Genomic DNA, 22,280 nt, shown 5'->3' on the forward strand with positions numbered 1-22,280 from the left:
CGAAGGGTACTCTGTTGGTTGTGTCCCGTGTTTGTCTTCTGAGGAGGTCTATGTGATTTTTCAAACAGACCATCGTTCGCAGCAAATTACCTAGCTTTCAGGAGAACAGCTTCCACGACACCACACAACCCTGCCACGGCAACCTCTGCAAGACATGCCAGATCATCGACACAGATACCACCATTACATGAGAGGACACCACCCACCAGGTACATGGTTCATACTCCTGTGACTCGGCCAACGTTGTCTACCTCATACGTTGCAGGAAAGGATGCCCCGGAGCATGGTACATTGGCGAGACCATGCAGACACTGCGACAACGGATGAACGGACACCGCGCAACAATCGCCAGACAGGAGGGTTCCCTCCCAGTCGGGGAACACTTCAGCAGTCAAGGACATTCAGCCTCCGATCTTCAAGGCGGCCTTCGAGACACACGACAACGCAAAATCGTCGAGCAGAAATTGATAGCCAAGTTCCGCACCCATCCACTCCTTTGATTGCTTTGATTATCTCTCTGCCGAGGTCTGATAACGGGCAGTTGGAAAGATTATCTTTAATCACCAGGCATTGTTCTCTGACTATATATGCTGTGCCTTTATGGAACCCTTCACTCACCTGACGAAGGAGGAAAGCTCTGAAAGCTTGTGATTTCAAATAAAACTGTTGGACTATAACCTGGTGTTGTAAGACTCCTTACATATATTACTTTAATACACACACACACACACACACACACACACAGTAACTATATTACTTTAATACACACAGTAACTATATTACTTTAATACACACACAAAGTAACTATATTACTTTAATACACACACACACACACACACATGGCAGCGATTTGTGATGATCTGGAATTCACTGCCTGAAAGGGCGGTGGAAGCAGATTCAATAATAACTTTCAAAAGGGAATTGGGGAATCAGCGGGGGGCGGGAGTGGGACTAATTGGATAGTTCTTTCAAAATGCTGGCACAGACATGATGGGCTGAACGGCCTCCTCCTGCTCTGTACCTACAGTGATACTATGAATAAACAGTCCGCAAACCCTGTCTTACCCGGTCATTGAATTTGGTCGTTGTTCCTCACTTGCTGTTCTGTCTCCTGCTGCAGTCCTCTGATCTCCCTGAACATCAAATCGGGAGCCCCTTTGAGACAGAACAAACCGTCAATCAGGTGCAGTGACCCGCTCACCTGGGGCACTGTTACTGTCTCTCGCGCGCGCCCGGCGCCACCGTCTCTCGGCGCGCGCCCGGCGCCACCGTCTCCCGCGCCCGCGCGCACACGCACACAGTATCACTGTACCCTGTTACCAGACTCTGACTATCACAGACCCCATTACCCCAGGCTGCTGTTGATTGGATTGATTGCCTGGCCTGGCTGTAAGTTAGTCACTATCCAGTGCTTTGAGTTTGCTGCTGGTGGGAACACAGGACGCACATACCCAGAGCTCGGAGAGTCTCCACTCCTGCCGTCCACCCTCTCAATCTTGTACTCGACCCCTTCAATCACCACAGTGCCCTGACTGCTCATGTCTGAAATACGCTTATCATCATCTTCTTCCTCCTCTTCATCCAGTGGCACATCCTGAGATCGATGCCTCATCTTCCGCTCTGAGGCAGGAAAACAACGTTAGAAACAGAGGAGGCGTTTCCGCTCTTGGGCTTTACTCACAATCCCGCCCCCACCCTCCCCATCGCACGCACCCTGGGAATCTGTTTCATCACATTGACTACAAAGCACAGAGGAAAGACCTTAGGCTGCATTGCAGCTCAGGCCACAGAGTTTGAAGGTGAGTAGGTGGGATTGAGGGATGTGGAGAAGGCGGAGGGGTTGAGGGGGTGAGGGTTGAGGGGGTGAGGGTTGAGGGGGTGAGAGTTGAGGGGGTGAGAGTTGAGGGGGTGAGGGCTGAGGGGGTGAGGGTTGAGGGGGTGAGGGTTGAGGGGGTGAGGGTTGAGGGGGTGAGGGTTGAGGGGGTGAGGGTTGAGGGGGTGAGGGTTGAGGGGGTGAGGGTTGAGGGGGTGAGGGTTGAGGGGAAGGTTGGCCAATAACTCAAACACTTCTCAATCAGCCGAATGTCCTGGAAGTACAGGCAGACTCGGAATGAATACCTGACACTGGGAGTTTGGCAATTTCACCCAGGTGAGCAGGACGGCTGTAAACAAACCAAACACACACCGAGGAAAATCTGAAATTAAAATACTAGTATCAGTAATGATGGCCATGAAACTACCAGATTGTCGTAAAAACCCATCTGGTTCACTAATGTCCTTGAGGGAAGGAAACCTGCCGTCCTCACCCGGTCTGGCCTATATGTGACTCCAGACCCACAGCAATGTGGTTGACTCTTAATCGCCCTCTGAAATGGCCCAGCAAGACACTCAGTTGTAAAATCTCGCTAACCATAGGGACTGCAGCGGTTCAAGAAGGCGGCTCACCACCACCTTCTCGAGGGCAATAAATGCCGGCCTCGCCAGCGATGCCCACATCCTACGAACGAATATAAAAAAATTACAGCCCCGGGTCTGTGCCAGGAGTACCACATGTGACCCATGACCCCTCAAAGCAACGAGCACCTACCTTCCTCTTCCTTCATCTTCCTCAGGTCATCCTCGGCAACCAGCGACACTCGCTTGGGCTTCTCTGCGACTTGCTGCTTCACATCGATCTCGAAGTACTTCTGCCTGTCGCGGAATGAGCGCTGCTCTGGGCTATCCAGCCCACTCGGTGATGACACCTTGGGACGGAGGACAGAATCATCCACATCTCAGTCAGTGTAGTCAGCTGGAAACACAGAGCTGGGCCCCGCCCCCGAGCCCGGTGCTGGTGCCTGGGCCCTGCCCCCTAGCCCAGTAACACTCATTGTGAACTTGTTCGGTCAACATGTTATCTTCGAAGGAACGTTCTGCACAGCCCAGCTCTGTAGCGCCACATCAGGTCAGGTCACCCTCCCCTGTGGTGCCTTCAAAGTCCAACCGCTCTCACTCAATACCAAGATTGTAGAAAGCATGAATCCTACTCCCATATCTGCAGACACCCCTCAAACCAATCTCGCTCTCCTGTATTTGGGGAACGATGACATGGGCTGGGGACTCTGAGACAGTCGGTATTTGCAGGTCGCGTATCTGAAAGGGTCGGTATTTGCAGGTCATGTATCTGAGGGTCAGTATTTACAGGTCATGTATATGAGCGGGTCTGTATTTACAGGGTGCGTATCTGAGGGTCGGTATTTGCAGGGTGAGTATCTGAAGGTCGGTATTTGCAGGTGGGGTATCTGAGGGTCGGTATTTGCAGGTGGGGTATCTGAGAGGGTTGGTATTTGCAGGGTGAGTATCTGAGGGTCGGTATTTGCAGGGCGTGTATCTGAAGGTCGGTATTTGCAGGTGGGGTATCTGAGGGTCGGTATTTGCAGGGTGGGTATCTGAGAGTCGGTATTTGCAGGCGGGTATCTGAGAGTCGGTATTTCCAGGTTGTGTATCTGAGTGTTGGTATTTGCAGGTTGTGTATCTGAGGGTCGGTATTTGCAGGTTGTGTATCTGAGGGTCGGTATTTGCAGGTTGTGTATCTGAGGGTCGGTATTTGCAGGTTGTGTATCTGAGAGTCGGTATTTCCAGGTTGTGTATCTGAGGGTCGGTATTTCCAGGTTGTGTATCTGAGGGTCTGTATTTCCAGGTTGTGTATCTGAGGGTCGGTATTTCCAGGTTGTGTATCTGAGGGTCGGTATTTGCAGGGCGTGTATCAGAGGGTCGGTATTTCCAGGTTGTGTATCTGAGGGTCGGCATTTGCAGGGCGTGTATCTGAGGGTTGGTATTTCCAGGTTGTGTATCTGAGGGTCGGTATTTGCAGGTTGTGTATCTGAGGGTCGTTATTTGCAGGTTGTGTATCTGAGGGTCGGTATTTCGAGGTTGTGTATCTGAGGGTCGGTATTTCCAGGTTGTGTATCTGAGGGTCTGTATTTCCAGGTTGTGTATCTGAGGGTCGGTATTTCCAGGTTGTGTATCTGAGGGTCGGTATTGGCAGGTTGTGTATCTGAGGGTCGGTATTTGCAGGTTGTGTATCTGAGGGTCGGTATTTGCAGGTTGTGTATCTGAGGGTCGGTATTTGCAGGTTGTGTATCTGAGGGTCGGTATTTGCAGGTTGTGTATCTGAGGGTCGGTATTTGCAGGGCGTGTATCAGAGGGTCGGTATTTCCAGGTTGTGTATCTGAGGGTCGGCATTTGCAGGTTGTGTATCTGAGGGTCGGTATTTGCAGGGCGTGTATCAGAGGGTCGGTATTTCCAGGTTGTGTATCTGAGGGTCTGTATTTCCAGGTTGTGTATCTGAGGGTCGGTATTTCCAGGTTGTGTATCTGAGGGTCGGTATTTGCAGGTTGTGTATCTGAGGGTCGGTATTTGCAGGTTGTGTATCTGAGGGTCGGTATTTCCAGGTTGTGTATCTGAGGGTCGGTATTTGCAGGTTGTGTATCTGAGTGTCTGTATTTGCAGGTTGTGTATCTGAATGTCAGTATTTCCAGGTTGTGTATCTGAGTGTCTGTATTTCCAGGTTGTGTATCTGAGGGTCGGTATTTCCAGGTTGTGTATCTGAGGGTCGGTATTTGCAGGTTGTGTATCTGAGGGTCGGTATTTCCAGGTTGTGTATCTGAGGGTCGGTATTTCCAGGTTGTGTATCTGAGGGTCGGTATTTGCAGGTTGTGTATCTGAGGGTCGGTATTTGCAGGTTGTGTATCTGAGGGTCGGTATTTGCAGGTTGTGTATCTGAGGGTCGGTATTTGCAGGTTGTGTATCTGAGGGTCGGTATTTGCAGGTTGTGTATCTGAGGGTCGGTATTTGCAGGTTGTGTATCTGAGGGTCGGTATTTGCAGTTTGTGTATCTGAGGGTCGGTATTTGCAGGTTGTGTATCTGAGGGTCGGTATTTCCAGGTTGTGTATCTGAGGGTCGGTATTTGCAGGTTGTGTATCTGAGGGTCGGTATTTGCAGGTTGTGGATCTGAGGGTCGGTATTTGCAGGTTGTGTATCTGAGGGTCGGTATTTGCAGGTTGTGTATCTGAGGGTCGCTATTTGCAGGTTGTGTATCTGAGGGTCGGTATTTGCAGGTTGTGTATCTGAGGGTCGGTATTTGCAGGTTGTGTATCTGAGGGTCGGTATTTGCAGGTCGTGTATCTGAGGGTCGGTATTTGCAGGTTGTGTATCTGAGGGTCGGTATTTGCAGGGCGGGAGGGGGAGAGGGCCCAGGAGGTTTGCCCCCTGTTGCCCTGGGGTTTTGTAACGTCCCCTCCTTTAGTGGTCCGACAGCCCTTGAACCCATAGCTCCTGCTCTACCCACCACCACTACTGCCGAGTCACCACCGATCTCATCAACTACCTCTGCCTCCTGAGACCTCCTGCTGAATAACGCTCGGGGGGCACCTGAGAGGGCCTGGTAAGTTCTCGGAATATCGCCGTCATCCTCCGGCTGTGCCGACTCCACAAACACGCCATCCTTATCGTCCTGGTAACAGTCACATGGTCATCCTTTAACTCCGCCCATTCTTAACATCACTCAGCAAATCAGCATCGCAGCGCGGCAAGTGTGAACACAGGATAGGAGGAGACTCCAACCCCTCTCTCACCGCGCCCACCACCGCCCCCGGCCCCCCCCCCAAACCCCACGGACAGTCCGCTCACTCCACAAGACCCTCGGACCCAGTCACAGATCACGTAGGAACAGGACGAGGCCATTCAGCCCCTCAAGCCATTAAATTAGACCATGGCTCCATCAAAAATCCATCAATCTCAGTTCTGAAATTTTCAATTGACCCCCGGCCTCAACAGATCTTTGGGGGAGAGAGTTCCAGATTCCCACTCCCCTTTGTGTGATGAAGTGCTTCCTGACATCACCCCTGAACGGCCTGGCTCTAATTTTAAGGTTCTGCCCCCTTGTTCTGGACTCTCCCACCAGAGGAAATAGTTTCTCTCTATCGACCACACTGGTTCTGGTCGCCACACTACAGGAAGGATGTGATCGCTTTGGAGAGGGTGCAGAGGAGATTCACCAGGATGTTACCAGGGCTGGAGTGCTTCAGCTATGAAGAGAGACTGGGAAGATTGGGTTTGTTTTCCTTGGAGCAGAGGAGGCTGAGGGGGGACATGATTGAGGTGTACAAAATTATGAGGGGCACAGATAGGATGGATACTAAGGAGCTTTTTCCCTTCGTTGAGGGTTCTATAACAAGGGGACATAGATTCAAGGTAAAAGGCGGGAGGTTTAGAGGGGATTTGAGAAAGAACTTTTTCACCCAGAGGGTGGTTGGAGTCTGGAACTCACTGCCTGAAAGGGTTGTGGAGGCAGGAACCCTCACAACATTCAAGAAGCATTTGGATGAGCACTTGAAATGCCATAGCATACAAGGCTACGGACCAAATGCTGGAATATGGGATTAGAGTAGACTGGGCTTGATGGCCGGCGTGGACACGACGGGCCGAAGGGCCTCTATCCGTGCTGTATAACTCTATGACTCTATGACCCTATCGAATCCTTTAATCATCTTAAACCCCTCGATTAGATCACCCCTTAATCTCCTATACTCGTGGGAATACAAGCCCAGTCTGTGCAACCTGTCCTCATAATTTAACCCTTTTAGCCCCGGTATCATTCTGGTGAATCTGCGCTGCACCCCCTCCGAGGCCAATCTATCCTTCCTGAGGTGCGGTGCCCAGAACTGAACCCAGTGTCTCCAGACGGGGTCTGACCCGCGCTCTGTTCAACATCATTTCCACCCGTTTGTATTTCAGACCCCGAAATAAAGGCCAACATTCCATTTGCCTTTTTAATTATTTTTTGTACCTGTCCACCTGCTTTTAGTGATTTCTGTACTTGGGCCCCTAAATCCCTCGGCTCATCTACAGTTTTGAGCTTTTCACCATTTAGAAAATGATTTGTCTTTCTTGGGTCCAAGGTGGATGACCTCACACTGAACTCCATCGGCCAGTCTTCCCCACTCACTTTATCAATATCCCTTAGTAACGTTCTACACAACTTACTGTGTCGCACACTCCGAGCCCCCCCCCCGTCACACACCCCGAGCCCCCACCCCGTCACACGCTCCGAGCCCCCCCGTCACACACCCCGAGCCCCCACCCCGTCACACGCTCCGAGCCCCCCGTCACACACCCCGAGCCCCCCCCCCCCCGTCACACGCTCCGAGCCCCCCGTCACACGCTCCGAGCCCCCCCCCCCGTCACACGCTCCGAGCCCCCCGTCACACGCTCCGAGCCCCCCCCCCCCGTCACACGCTCCGAGCCCCCCGTCACACGCTCCGAGCCCCCCCCCCCGTCACACGCTCCGAGCCCCCCGTCACACGCTCCGAGCCCCCCCCCCCGTCACACGCTCCGAGCCCCCCGTCACACGCTCCGAGCCCCCCCCCCCGTCACACGCTCCGAGCCCCCCGTCACACGCTCCGAGCCCCCCCCCCCGTCACACGCTCCGAGCCCCCCGTCACACACCCCGAGCCCCCCCCCCCCCGTCACACGCTCCGAGCCCCCCCCCCCCGTCACACGCTCCGAGCCCCCCCCCCGTCACACACCCCGAGCCCCCCCCCCCCGTCACACGCTCCGAGCCCCCCCCCCGTCACACACCCCGAGCCCCCCCCCCCGTCACACGCTCCGAGCCCCCCCCCCGTCACACGCTCCGAGCCCCCCCGTCACACGCTCCGAGCCCCCCCCCCCCGTCACACGCTCCGAGCCCCCCGTCACACGCTCCGAGCCCCGAGCCCCCCCGTCACACGCTCCGAGCCCCCCCGTCACACGCTCCGAGCCCCCCCCCCCCGTCACACGCTCCGAGCCCCCCCCCCGTCACACGCTCCGAGCCCCCCCCCCCCGTCACACGCTCCGAGCCCCCCCCCCGTCACACGCTCCGAGCCCCCCCGTCACACGCTCCGAGCCCCCCCCCCCCGTCACACACCCCGAGCCCCCCCCCCCCGTCACACGCTCCGAGCCCCCCCGTCACACGCTCCGAGCCCCCCCCCCCGTCACACACTCTGAGCCCCCCCCCCGTCACACACTCTGGGCCCCCCCCCCCCGTCACACACTCTGGGCCCCCCCCCCCGTCACACACTCTGAGCACCCCCCTCCGTCACACACTCTGAGCCCCCCCCCGTCACACACTCTGAGCACCCCCCTCCGTCACACACTCTGGGCCCCCCCCCCCGTCACACACTCTGGGCCCCCCCCCCCGTCACACACTCTGGGCCCCCCCCCGTCACACACTCTGAGCCCCCCCCCCGTCACACACTCTGAGCCCCCCCCCCGTCACACACTCTGAGCCCCCCCCCCGTCACACACTCTGAGCCCCCCCCCCGTCACACACTCTGAGCCCCCCCCCGTCACACACTCTGGGCCCCCCCCCCCCGTCACACACTCTGGGCCCCCCCCCGTCACACACTCTGAGCCCCCCCCCGTCACACACTCTGGGCCCCCCCCCCCGTCACACACTCTGAGCACCCCCCTCCGTCACACACTCTGGGCCCCCCCCCGTCACACACTCTGGGCCCCCCCCCGTCACACACTCTGAGCCCCCCCCCGTCACACACTCTGAGCCCCCCCCCGTCACACACTCTGAGCCCCCCCCCGTCACACACTCTGAGCCCCCCCCCGTCACACACTCTGAGCCCCCCCCCGTCACACACTCTGAGCCCCCCCCCGTCACACACTCTGAGCCCCCCCCCCGTCACACACTCTGAGCCCCCCCCCGTCACACACTCTGAGCCCCCCCCCGTCACACACTCTGAGCCCCCCCCCGTCACACACTCTGGGCCCCCCCCCCCGTCACACACTCTGAGCCCCCCGGGGCCGGGGCCGGGGGCCTCTCATTCCCCTCTGCTCTGGGCCTCGGGGACCAGTAGTTTATGGATGCTGCGACTCAGAGTGCGGAAGTGAAGGTTAAGGACTGGAACCAAAGTGACAGAAAGCCGAGGGATTGGAGACGTGGGAGGGAGACTCACCTCGTTTGGCGATTTGGGTTTGATGTTTCTGTGTGTGAAGAAATCCTGAGGAGGGAAAAGAAACAGAACATTGAATCTGAGGGAGGCGTCTCAATCCTGCGAGAAATGCAGCCGCTCCCCGCTCTCCTCAGATCCGGTTCACGTTTTATTATAGACCCTTTGGTACCTGGCCAGTTCCAAACAATCCAGAGTTCAAATCCCACCAGGGCAAGTTGGGAAACTGAATTTGGTAAAAAATGGTAAATTGCAGGCATGAGATTAAAATAACCGTGAAAGATCCGTCTTTCAGATGAGACGTTAAACCGAGGCCCCGACTGCCCTCTCGGGTGGATGTAAAAGATCCCAAGGCACTATTTCAAAGATGGGGAGATATCCACGGTGTCCTGGGGCCAACATTTATCCCTCAACCAACATCACTAAATACAGATTATCTGGTCATTTATCACATTGCTGTTTGTGGGATTTTGCTTCAAATTGGCTGCCGTGTTTTCAACATTACAACAGTGACTACACTTCAAAAATACTTAGAATCCAAGAATGGTTACAGCACAGAAGGAGGCCGTTCGGCCCATCGAGTCCGTGCCGGCTCTATGCAGGAGCAATCCAGCTAGTCCCACTCCCCCGCCCTTTCCCTGTAGCCCTACAAATTTTTCCTTTCAAGTACTTATCCAGTTCCCTTTTGAAGGCCATGATTGAATCTGCCTCCACCACCCCCTCAGGCAGTGCATTCCAGATCATAACCACTCGCTGTGTAAAAAAGTTTTCCTCATGTCACCTTTGGTTCTTTTGCCAATCTGTGTCCTCTGGTTCTCAGTCCTTCCGCCAATGGGAACAGTTTCTCTTTATTTACTTTATCTAAACCCTTCATGATTTTAAACATTTCTATCAAATCTCCTCGCAACCTTCTCTGTTCCAAGGAGAACAACCCCAGCTTCTCCAGTCTATCCACGTAACTAAAGTCCCTCATCCCTGGAATCATTCCAGTGAATCTCTTCTGCACCCTCTCTAAGGCCTTCACATCCTTCCTAAAGTGCGGTGCCCAGAACTGGACACAATACTCCAGTTGTGGCCGAACCAGTGTTTTATAAAGGTTCATCATGACTTCCTTGCTTTTGTACTCTATGCCTCTATTTATAAAGCCCAGGATCCCGTATGCTTTTTTAACCGCTTTCTCAATCTGTCCTGTCACATAGAAAGATTTGTGCACATATACCCCCAGATCCCTCTGTTCCTGTGCCCCTTTTAGAATTATACCCTCTAGTTAATATTGCCTCTCCTCGTTCTTCCCACCGAAATGTATCACTTTGCACTTCTCCACATTAAATTTCATCTGCAACATGTTGGCCCATTCCACCATCCTGTCTATATCCTCTTGAAGTCTATCACTATCATAGGAATATAGGAACAGGAGTAGGCCATTCAGCCCCTCGTGCCTGCTCCGCCATTTGATAAGATCATGGCTGATCTGTGATCTAACTCCATATACCTGCCTTTGGCCCGTATCCCTTAATACCTTTGGTTGCCAAAAAGCTATCTATCTCACATTTAAATTTAGCAATTGAGCTAGTATCAATTGCCGTTTGCGGAAGAGAGTTCCAAACTTCTACCACCCTTTGTGTGTAGAAATGTTTTCTAATCTCACTCCTGAAAGGTCTGGCTCTAATTTTTAGACTGTGCCCCCTACTCCTAGAATCCCCAACCAGCGGAAATAGTTTCTCTCTATCCACCCTATCCGTTCCCCTTAATATCTTATAAACTTCGATCTGATCACCCCATAACCTTCGAAACTCCAGAGAATACAACCCCAATTTGTGTAATCTCTCCTCGTAACTTAACCCTTGAAGTCCGGGTATCATTCTAGTAAACCTACGCTGCACTCCCTCCAAGGCCAATATGTCCTTCCGAAGGTGCGGTGCCCAGAACTGCTCACAGTACTCCAGGTGCGGTCTAACCAGGGTTTTGTATAGCTGCAGCATAACTTCTGCCCCCTTGAACTCCAGTCCTCTAGATATCAAGGCCAGCATTCCATTCGCCTTATTGATTATTTTCTGCACCTGTTCATGACACTTCAATGATCGATGTACCTGAACCCCTAAGTCCCTTTGGACAGCCAATGTTTTTAACTTTTTACCATTTAGAAAGTACCCTGTTCTATCCTTTTTTGATCCAAAGTGGATGACCTCACATTTGTCTACATTGAATTCCATTTGCCAGTTTTGCCCATTCACCTAATCTATCAATATCCCTTTGTAATTTTATGTTTTCATCTACACTGCTTACAATGCCACCAATCTTTGTGTCATCGGCAAACTTAGATATGAGACTTTCTATGCCTTCATCTAAGTCGTTAATAAATATTGTGAATAATTGAGGCCCCAAGACAGATCCCTGCGGGACTCCACTAGTCACATCCTGCCAATGTGAGTACCTGCCCATTATCCCTACTCTCTGTCGCCTTTCGCTCAGCCAACTTCCTAACCAAGTCCGTACTTTTCCCTCGATTCCATGGGCTTCTATCTTAGCTAACAGTCTCTTATGTGGGACCTTATCAAATGCCTTCTGGAAGTCCATATAAATAACATCCATTGACATTCCCCTGTCCAATACTTTAGTCACCTCTTCAAAAAATTCGATCAGATTTGTCAGGCACGACCTACCTTTCACTGTTCAGCACACTTCCAAGTTTTGTGCAATCTGCATATTTTGAAATTGTGCCCTGTACAACCAAGTCATTAATATATATCAAGAAAAGCTGTGGTCCCAGCACCGACCTCTAGCGAACACCACTGTACACCTCCCTCCAGTCCGAAAAAACGTTCATCACTGCTCTCTGTTTACTGTCACTTAGCCAATTTCATATCCCTGCTGCCACTGCCCCCTTTTATTCCATGGGCTTCAATTTTGCTGACAAGTCGATTATGTGGCACTTTATCAAACGGCTTTTGGAAATCCATATACACATCAACAACATTGCCCTCATCGACCCTCTCTGTTACCTCATCAAAAAACTCTATCAAGTTACTTAAACACGATTTGCCTTTGACAAATCCATGCTGGCTTTCCTTTAGTGCCTCTTCTTTATCAATTTTCATCCCATCCAGTATCTCAACTACCTCCCCTTTTACTGAGACTTTAGCAGCATCTTTCTTCTTGGTAAAGACAGGTACAAACTACTCATTTAGTACCTCAGCCATGCCCTCTGCCTCCATGAGTAGGTCTCCTTTATGGTCCCTAATCGGCCCCATCCCTCCTCTTACTACCCGCTTACAGTTTACATGTCTATGGAAGACTTTTGGATTCCCTTTTATGTTGGCCGCCAGTCTATTCTCATATTCTCTCTTTGGAATTATAGGTTACAGCACAGAAGGGGGCCATTCGGCCCATCGAGCCTGTGCTGGCTCTATAGAAGAACAATCAGCTAGTCCCACTCCCCCGCCCTGTCCCCGTAGCCCTGCAAATTTTTTCCCTTCAAGTAATTACCCAGTTCCCTTTTAAAGCCACGATTGAGTCTGCCTCCACCTCCCCTTTTTGCCCCTCTTGTTTCCTTTTTCACTTCCCCTCTGAACTTTCTGTATTCAGCCTGGTTCTCACTTGTGTTATCAACCTGACATCTGTCATACGCCCCTTTTTCTGCTTAATCTTACTCTCTATCTCTTTCGTCATCCAGGGAGCTCTGGCTTAGTTGTCCTACCTTTCTCCCTCGTGGGGACTGTACCTAGACTGTACCTGAACCATCTCCTCCTTAAAGGTCGCCCACTGTTCAATTACAGTTTTGCCTGCCAATCTATGATTCCAATTTACCCGGGCCAGATCTGTTCTCATCTCACTGAAATTGACTGTAAAATATTTTGGGACGTCCTCAGGTTATGAAAGGTGCGATATAAATGGAGGTCCTTTCGTTTTGTTGTAAAAACCCAATTGGTGCACTGATGTCCTTCAGGGAGGGGAACCTATCCCCCGGACGGGCCCGGACCGGACCACGTCACTCCAGTCTCAAACTACTGGTCAACTCATGGGCAATAAATGTGAGCCGCATTTCAACAACAAATATAAATCAGACTGTGGTCACGTGGGACAGGGACACTGGGTGAAATCAGATAGACTGGGGAGGTGTGACAGCCTTGCCTGGGGAACACTAGCCTTCATCGCCCTCCTCCTTGGCACACATGTTGTGTGGGAAAATAATCGCTGTGAGACTGCGCCCTATGCTAATCACAAGAAAAAGCCTCAACTGGGCCTTGGGGAGTGGACGGAGTCTAAATCTCCTCCCTCGAGGAGTGACAGTCTGAATCCCCCTCCCTCGGGGAGTGACGGAGTCTGAATTCCCTCCCTCGAGGAGTGACACGGTCTGCGTCCCCCACCCTCGGGGAGTGACACGGTCTGCATCCCCCTCCCTCGGGGAGTGACACGGTCTGAATCCCCCTCCCTCGGGAGTGACACGGTCTGATCCCCCTCTCTCGGGGAGTGACACGGTCTGAATCCCCCTCCCTCGGGGAGTGACACGGTCTGCATCCCCCTCCCTCGGGGAGTGACACGGTCTGAATCCCCCTCCCTCGGGGAGTGACACAGTCTGAATCCCCCTCCCTCAGGGAGTGACACAGTCTGAATCCCCCTCCCTCGGGGAGTGACACAGTCTGAATCCCCCTCCCTCTGGGAGAGACACAGTCTGAATCCCCCTCCCTCGGGGAGTGACACAGTCTGAATTCCCCTCCCTCGGGGAGTGACACAGTCTGAATCCCCCTCCCTCCCCAGGGTCGAAGTGCCTGTCTCCCTAAGCATGCTGCAGAGTTTCTGCACAGCAGTGAACTTGTCAAAATGGATGAAACGTCTGAAAATGCATCAATTGTCAATTAAAGCATCAAAGTCTGCAGGAAGGGAGCAGAGCCCTGAACTATAAATCGATCCCTGAAGCAAGCTACCAGCAACAGGGGGTGACCGAAACTGCCCATCGCACCCCTGGCTATGCCTTCTCCCAGAGTCCCGGCCAACCATCAGCCCAAACAGATTCACTGCTCCCTCACCTCACTGATGTGCGTGGGATCCTGCTTTGTACAGAACAATTTCTGCGTTTCCCGATGGAGCAATAGTTAGTGCACTCCAGAGTAATGCGTTTACAGAGAGGGCTATAAGAACATAGAAATAGGAGCAGGAGTAGGCCAATCGGCCCCTCGAGCCTGCTCCGCCATTCAATAAGATCATGGCTGATCTGATCCTAACCTCAAATCTAAAGAACACAAGAAGTAGGAGCAGGACCCGGCCACTCAGCCCCTGGGCCCTCTCCGCCACCCACAGGGCATTGACCGATCCGAACTCAGCTTCATGTCCAATTTCCTGCCCGCTCCCCGTAACCCTAATTCCCTTTACTTCTCGGAAACTGTCTATTTCTGTTCTAAATTTATTTAATGATGTAGCTTCCACAGCTTCCTGGGGCAGCAAATTCCACAGACCTACTACCCTCTGAGTGAAGAAGTTTCTCCTCATCTCAGTTTTGAAAGAGCAGCCCCTTATTCTAAGATTATGCCCCCTAGTTCTAGTTTCACCCATCCTTGGGAACATCCTCACCGCATCCACCCGATCAAGCCCCTTCACAATCTTATATGTTTCAATAAGATCGCCTCTCATTCTTCTGAACTCCAATGAGTAGAGTCCCAATCTACTCAACCTCTCCTCATATGTCCGCCCCCCTCATCCCCGGGATTAACCGAGGTGAACCTTCTTTGTACTGCCTCAAGAGCAAGTATGTCTTTTCTTAAGTATGGACACAAAACTGTATGCAGTATTCCAGGTGCAGTCTCACCAATACCTTATATAACTGCAGCAATACCTCCCTGTTTTTATATTCTATCCCCCTAGCAATAAAAGCCAACATTCCGTTGGCCTTCTTGATCACCTGCTGCACCTGCATATCAGGAACATTCCCCCGGAATGGAAGTCCTTCTATTTGTGAGTCTCTGTGCTGTGAGGCCGCTCTCTGCCCCACGCCCACTCCCAAAGTGTCCAGACCTGCTCCACCAGAGGCAGCTCCCTACCCTCTTCCCTGCTCTCTGCCCCGATCTATGCTCCCTGCCCTGTGACCAGTGCCCACTCCCACAGTGTCCAGACCTGCTGCAGCAGAGGCTGCCCTCTGCCCCGCTCTCTCCCCTCTGCCCACTCCCCCAGAGTCCAGACCTAGTCCAGCAGAGGCAGCATCCTACGCTCTGCTCTCTGCCCAGTGCCCACTCCCCCAGAGTCCATACCTGCTCCAGCAGAGCTGTGTGCTCGGTACTGCTGCAAACCGTTTGTAAGCCTGTTTGACATTGATTGGAATCTCATCAGGAGAGGGGGGAGAGGGAGGAGACGCGACCAGAGGCTGCGGAGAGGAGAAGGAAGAGCAGGAGAAAATAAACAGCAAAGGACAGAAAGAGAGCGAGAGAAAAAAAACAGGAAGGATAAAATTGGGCTTCTCACTGGTGACTGCAGATCACCTCTTGAAATATAGCAAATTCAGCAAATAGCAAACAGAGTAGATCAAGAACAGTTGTGAGGATATAAACAGGGAATACTGGAGGTATACAGCAGCCAGACTGGGAGAGCGGGGGTTTAGGGCGTCCGGGAGAGCGGGGGTTTAGGGCGTCCGGAGAGAGCGGGGGTTTAGGGCGTCCGGGAGAGCGGGGGTTTAGGGCGTCCGGGGAGAGCGGGGGTTTAGGGCGTCCGGGAGAGCGGGGGTTTAGGGCGTCCGGGAGAGCGGGGGTATAGGGCGTGCGGTGGGAGGGGGAGCGGGGGTTTAGGGTGTCCGGTGGGGGGGAGAGCGGGGGATTAGGGTGTCCGGTGGGGGGAGAGCGGAGGTTTAGGGTGTCCGGTGGGGGAGAGCGGGGGTTTAGGGCGTCCGGTGGGGTGAGAGCGGGGGGTACAGTGTCCGGTGGGGGGAGAGTGGGGGTTTAGGGTGTCCGATGGGGGGAGAGTGGGGTACAGCGTTCCGGTGTGGGGGGGTGGGGGAGAGTGGGGTACAGTGTCCGGTGGGGGGAGAGCGGGGTACAGTGTCCGGTCGGGGGAGAGTGGGGTACAGTGTCCGGTGTGGGGGGGTGGGGGGAGAGCGGGGTACAGTGTCCGGTCGGGGGAGAGTGGGGTACAGTGTCCGGTGTGGGGGGGTGGGGGAGAGCGGGGTTACAGTGTCCGGTGGGGGGAGAGCGGTACAGTGTCCGTCGGGGAGAGTGGGGGTTTAGGGTGTCCGATGGGGGGAGAGCGGGGGTACAGCGTCCGGTGTGGGGGGGGGCGGGGAGAGTGGGGTACAGTGTCCGGTGTGGGGGGGGCGGGGGAGAGCGGGGTACAGTGTCCGGTCGGGGGAGAGCGGGGTACAGTGTCCGGTGTGGGGGGGGGGCGGGGGAGAGCGGGGTACAGTGTCCGGTGTGTGGGGGGGGGCGGGGAGAGTAGGGTACAGTGTCTCGGTGGGGGAGAGCGGGGTACAGTGTCCGGTCGGGGGAGAGTGGGGGTTTAGGGTGTCCGATGGGGGGAGAGCGGGGTACAGCGTCCGGTGTGGGGGGGGGGGGGGGCGGGGGAGAGTGGGGTACAGTGTCCGGTGTGGGGGGGGGGGGGGGCGGGGGGAGAGCGGGGTACAGTGTCCGGATCGGCGGGAGAGCGGGGTACAGTGTCCGGTGTGGGGGGCTGGGGAGAGCGGGGTACAGTGTCCGGTCGGGGGAGAGCGGGGTACAGTGTCCGGTGTGGGGGGTGTGGGGGAGAGCGGGGTACAGTGTCCGGTGTGGGGGGTGTGGGGGAGAGCGGGGTACAGCGTCCGGTGTGGGGGGGGGTGGGGGAGAGCGGGGTACAGCGTCCGGTGTGTGGGGGGGCGGGGGAGAGCGGGGTACAGTGTCCGGTGTGGGGGGGTGGGGGGAGAGTGGGGGTACGGTGTCTGGTGTGGGGGGGGGGGGGCGGGGGAGAGCGGGGTACAGTGTCCGGTGTGGGGGGGGGCGGGGAGGAGCGGGGTACAGTGTCCGGTGTGGGGGGGGGCGGGGCCGGGACGAGCGGGGTACAGTGTCCGGTGGGGGGAGAGCGGGGTACGGTGTCCGGTGTGGGGGGTGGGGGGAGAGTGGGGTACGGTGTCTGGTGTGGGGGGGTGGGGGAGAGCGGGGTACAGTGGTCCGGTGGGGGAGAGCGGGGGTACAGTGTCCGGTGTGGGGGTGGGGGGCGGGGGAGAGCGGGGTACAGTGTCCGGTGTGTGGGGGGCGGGGGAGAGCGGGGTACAGTGTCCGGTGTGGGGGGGGGGGGGAGCGGGGGAGAGTGGGGTACGGTGTCGGGTCGGGGGTGGGGGGAGAGAGGGGTACAGTGGTCCGTGTGGTGTGGGGGGGTGGGGGAGAGTGGGGTACAGTGTCCGGTGTGGGGGGGGGTGGGGGAGAGCGGGGTACAGTGTCCGGTGTGGGGGGGTGGGGGAGAGTGGGGGTACGGTGTCTGGGAGAGAGATTCAGACAGTAGTGGGCAGTGAGGGAACCCTAGTGATGTGAGGGGCATGGATGCTGCAAGCTGTTATGTGTTTAGCAGCTAATCTCTGTCCTTCTCAGTCAGTGCACGGTGCCCACAGTCTCATGGTACCATATCCAGCTCAGGATGGCTGCCGTCTAAACACAAGAGCACTGCAGACCTTTTGGACTGTTTCAGTGTGAAAGATTTGGGGGAATGGAGAGTAGGATTGTGTTCAGTGTACGGGGAGACAGTGCTGAGTAATGAAATATTTCCCACATTCACCGCCCCCCCTCTCCAAGTGTTCCCAGGTCAGGGCCACACATTCAAACATGGCTTAATCTGGTGTAATCTTCCCATCAGCCACATCAGCCAAACCCACTCCCTCCCTCTGAGACCTGTCACTCAGGACAGGATTAAAAATAACAAAGCAACAAAGAATACTGTAAACCCTCTTACAATGGAACTGTTCACAGTGAGATTCTCTGTGATTACTGAAAAGCTCCGTCATAAAAGAGAGAGGGCTGTGGGAACAGGTAGTCATAAAAATACTGAGGTTCAACTGGTTCTCCTCCTACCATCCTGGTGTTCACATGAATAAATAAAACCTCTTTACAGAGAAACCCTAAAACTGAAACTCTCTTATACAGAAACCCTCTTATACTGAAACCCTCTTATACTGAAACCCCTTTATACTGAAACCCCTTTATAGTGAAACCCTCTTATACTGAAACCCTCTTATACTGAAACCCTCTTGGAATCATAGAATAGTTACGGTGCAGAAGGAGGCCATTCGGCCCATGGAGCCTGTGCCAGCTCTCTGTAGGAGCAATCCAGCAATCCCCCGCACTTTCCCTGTAGCCCTGCAAATTTTTCTCCTTCAGGTACCTATCTGATTCCTTTTTGAAAACCACAATTGACCCTGCTTCTACCACCCTTTCAGGCAGTGCGTTCCAGATCCTAACAACTCGCTGTATAAAAAAGTTTTTCCTCATGTCGCCTTTGGTTCTTTTGCCAATCACCTAAAACCTTACCGACAGTGGGAACAGCTTCTCTTTATTGACTCTGTCTAAACCCTTCATGATTTTGAACATCTCGATCAAATCTCCTCTCAACCTTCTCTGTTCCAAGGAGAACAATCCCAGCTTCTCCAGTCTATCCACGTAACTAAAGTCTCTCATCCCTGGAATCATTCAAGTAAATCTCCTCTACACCCTCTCTAAGGCATCTTTCCTAAAGAGCAGTGCCCAGAACTGGACACAATATTCCAATTGTGGCCAAACCAGTGTTTTATAAAGGTTCATCATGACTTCCTTGCTTTTGTACTCTATGCCTCTATTTATAAAGCCCAGGATCCCGTATGCTTTTTTACCCGCTTTCTTAAATTGTCCTGCCATCTTCAACGACCTGTGTACAGATACCCCCAGATCTCTCTGTTCCTGCACCCACTTTAGAATTGCACCCTCTAATTTATATTGCCTCTCCTCGTTCTTCCTACCAAAATGTATCACTTCGCACTTCTCTGCGTTAAATGTTATCTGCCACGTGTCCGCCCATTCCACCAGCCTGTCTATATCCTCTTGAAGTCTATCACTATCCACCTCACTGTTCATAACACTTCCAAGTTTTGTGTCATCTGCAAATTTTGAAATTGTGCCCTGTACACCCAAGTCCAAGTCGATAATATGTCAAGAAAAGCAGTGGTCCCAGCACTGACCTCTGGGGAACACCACTGTACACCTCCCTCCAGTCCCAAACACAACTGTTCACCACTACTCTCTGTTTCCTGTAACTTAGCCAATTTTGTATCCATGCTGCCACTGCCCCCTTTATTCCATGGGCTTCATGTGGCACTTTATCAAACGCCTTTTAGAAATCCATATACACATCAACCACATTGCCCTCATCAAAAAACTCAATCAAGATAGTCAAACACGATTTGCCTTTAACAAATCCGTGCTGGTTTTCCCTTATTAATCTACAATTGTCCAAGTGACTGTTAATTCTGTCCCGGATTATCGTTTCTAAAAGTTTCCCCACCACTGAGATTAAACTGACTGGTCAATAGTTGCTGGGTTTATCCTTACACCTTTTTTGAACAAGGGTGTAACATTTGCAATTCTCCAGTCCTCTGGCACCACCCCCGTATCTACAGATGTTTGGAAGATTATGGCCAGTACCTCCACAATTTCCACCCTTACTTCCCTCAGCAACCTAGGATGCATCCCATCTGGACCGGGTGACTTATCTACTTTAAATACAGCTAGCCTTTCTAGTACCTCTTCTTTATCAATTTTTAGCCCATCCAGTATCTCAACTATATGTTTCTTTACTGAGACTCTGGCAGCATCTTCTTCCTTGGTAAAGACAGATGCAATGTACTCATTTAGTACCTCGGCCATGCCCTCTGCCTCCATGAGTAAATCTCCTTTATGGTCCCTAATCGGCCCCACCCCTCCTCTTACTACCCGTTTACTGTTTACAGCCTGTAGAAGACTTTTGGATTCCCTTTTATGTTTGCCACCAGTCTATTCTCATACTCTCTCTTTGCCCCTCTTATTTCCTTTTTCACTTCCCCTCTGAACTTTCTATATTCAGCCTGGTTCTCACTTGTATTATCAACCTGACATCTGTCATACGCCCCCTTTTCTGCTTCATCTTACTCTCTATCTTTTTTGTCATCCAGGGAGCTCTGGCTTTAGTTGCCCTACCTTTCCCCCTCTGGGAATGTACCTGGACTGTACCTGAATCATCTCCTCTTTAAAGGCCGCCCACTGTTCAATTACAGTTTTGCCTGCCAATCTTTGATGCCAATTTACCCGGGACAGATCTGTTCTCAACCCACTGAAATTAGTCCTCCTCCAATTAAGTATTTTTACTCTAGATTGCTCCTTGTCCTTTTCCATAGCTAATCTAAACCTTATGATACTATGATCGCTGCTCCCTAAATGCTCCCCCACTGACACTTGCTCCACTTGGCCTGCCTCATTCCCCAGAACCAGATCGAGCAATGCCTCCTTCCTCACTGGGCCGGAAGCAAACTGATCAAGAAAGTTCTCCTGAACACATTTCAAAAATTCTTCCCCCCCTTTGCCCCTTATACTATTACTGTCCCAGTCTATATTAGGATAGTTGAAGATCCCCATTATCACTACTCTATGGCTCTTGCACCTCTCTTAAACAAAGAAAAAGGCGTGAGACTCTCAAAATCTAGAGCCCCTTGATGATCAAGGACGCATACAGAGGTAGGATAAGGGAGAAAAAGGAAGCTTATGTCAAATACCAAAAGCTCAAAACTGCGGAAAGCCGAGAGGAGTATAGAAAGTGCAGGAGTGAAATTAAAAAGGAAACTAGGAAAATTAGGAAAGCAAAGTGAGGGTATGAAAAAATATTGGCAAGTAAAATCAGAGATGATTTATAAATACATAAAGTGCAAGACTAAGGAAAGAGTAGGGCCAATTAGAGACCAAAGAGGTAGCAAGTGTGTGAAGGCCGAAGAATGAATACTTTGAGTCTGTCTTCAGAAAAGAGGGGAACGATGCAGAGATTGTAGTTAAGGAGGAGAGAACAATATTGGATGGGATAAACATGGTAATATTAGAGTAGGATCACCACCAGTAATATTAGTGTCGATTCGCGACCAGTAATATTAGAGTAGGATCACCACCAGTAATGTTAGAGTAGGGTCACCACCAATAATGTTCGACTCGGGTCAACACCAGTAATGGTAGAGTAGGGTCACCACCAATAATGTTGGAGTAAACTCGCCACCAGTAACGTTAGAGTAGGGTCAACACCAGTAATGTTAGCGTAGGATTACCAGCAGTAATGTTACAGTAGACACACCACCAGCAATGTTAGAGTAGGGTCAACACCAGTAATGTTATGGTCGGGTCACCTCCAGTAATGTTAGAGCAGGATCACCATCATTAATGTGAGAATAGGATCACCACCAGTAATGTTAGAGTCGACACACCACCAGTTATGTTAGAGTAGGATCACCATTATTAATGTTAGAGCAGGGTCACCATTAGTAATCATATAGTAGGGTCACCACCAGTAGTGCTCCAGTTGGATCACCATCAATAATGTTTGAATTGAATCACCATAACTAATGTTTGAATAGAATCACCATCATTAATGTTGGAGTAAAATCACCCTCAGTCATGTGAGAGTAGTATCTCAACCAGTAATGTTAATGGAGTGTCACCACCAATAATGTTCCAATAGGGTCACCCAGAATCAATGTTATTGTATGGTCACGATAATTAATGTTAGAGTAGGGTCACCACCAGTAATGTTAGAGTCGGGTCACCACTAGTAATCTTAGAGTAGGGTCACCAACAGTAATGTTAGAGTCGGGTCACCACTAGTAATCTGAGAGTAGGTTCAATACCAGTAATGATAGAGTTGGTTCACCACCAGTAATGTTAAAGTGGAGTCACCACCAGTAAAATTAGAGTGGGGTCACAACCACTAATGGTAGAGTAGGGTCTCCAACAGTAATATTGCAATGGGACACCAACAGAAATGTTACAATTGGGTTAAAACAATTAATATGAGCATATGGTCATCAAAAGTAATGTTAGATCAACACCAGTAATATTACAGTAGGATCAGCAGAAGAAATGTTAGAGTAGAGTCACCTCTAATAATGTTAGAATATGATACACAACAGTAACGTTGGAGTAGAGTGACCACCAGTACTTTTAGAATAGGATAACCAGAAGTAATGTTCGAGTAAACTCGCCACCAGTAATGTTAGAGTAGGGTCACCATCATTAATGTTAAAGTAGGGTCACCACTCGTTATGTTATAGTGGCATCATCATAATTAATGTTAAAGAACGGTCACCATCAGTAATG

General features: G+C 52.2%; 1 protein-coding gene across 1 annotated transcript in view; it reads right to left on the reverse strand.

Annotated features, from left to right (window-relative positions):
• Window positions 1-22,280, reverse strand: part of scrib (scribble planar cell polarity protein) — a 296,559-nt gene that overhangs the window by 50,456 nt on the left and 223,823 nt on the right. The window contains 5 exon segments of the mRNA XM_067996625.1: window positions 1,066-1,155; window positions 1,452-1,620; window positions 2,588-2,744; window positions 5,370-5,495; window positions 8,986-9,030. Of these exon segments, the coding sequence (XP_067852726.1) occupies window positions 1,066-1,155; window positions 1,452-1,620; window positions 2,588-2,744; window positions 5,370-5,495; window positions 8,986-9,030 (587 nt within the window).

The sequence above is a fragment of the Heptranchias perlo genome, chromosome 2 (assembly GCF_035084215.1).
Source record: "Heptranchias perlo isolate sHepPer1 chromosome 2, sHepPer1.hap1, whole genome shotgun sequence".
NCBI classification, from domain to species: Eukaryota; Metazoa; Chordata; class Chondrichthyes; order Hexanchiformes; family Hexanchidae; genus Heptranchias; species Heptranchias perlo.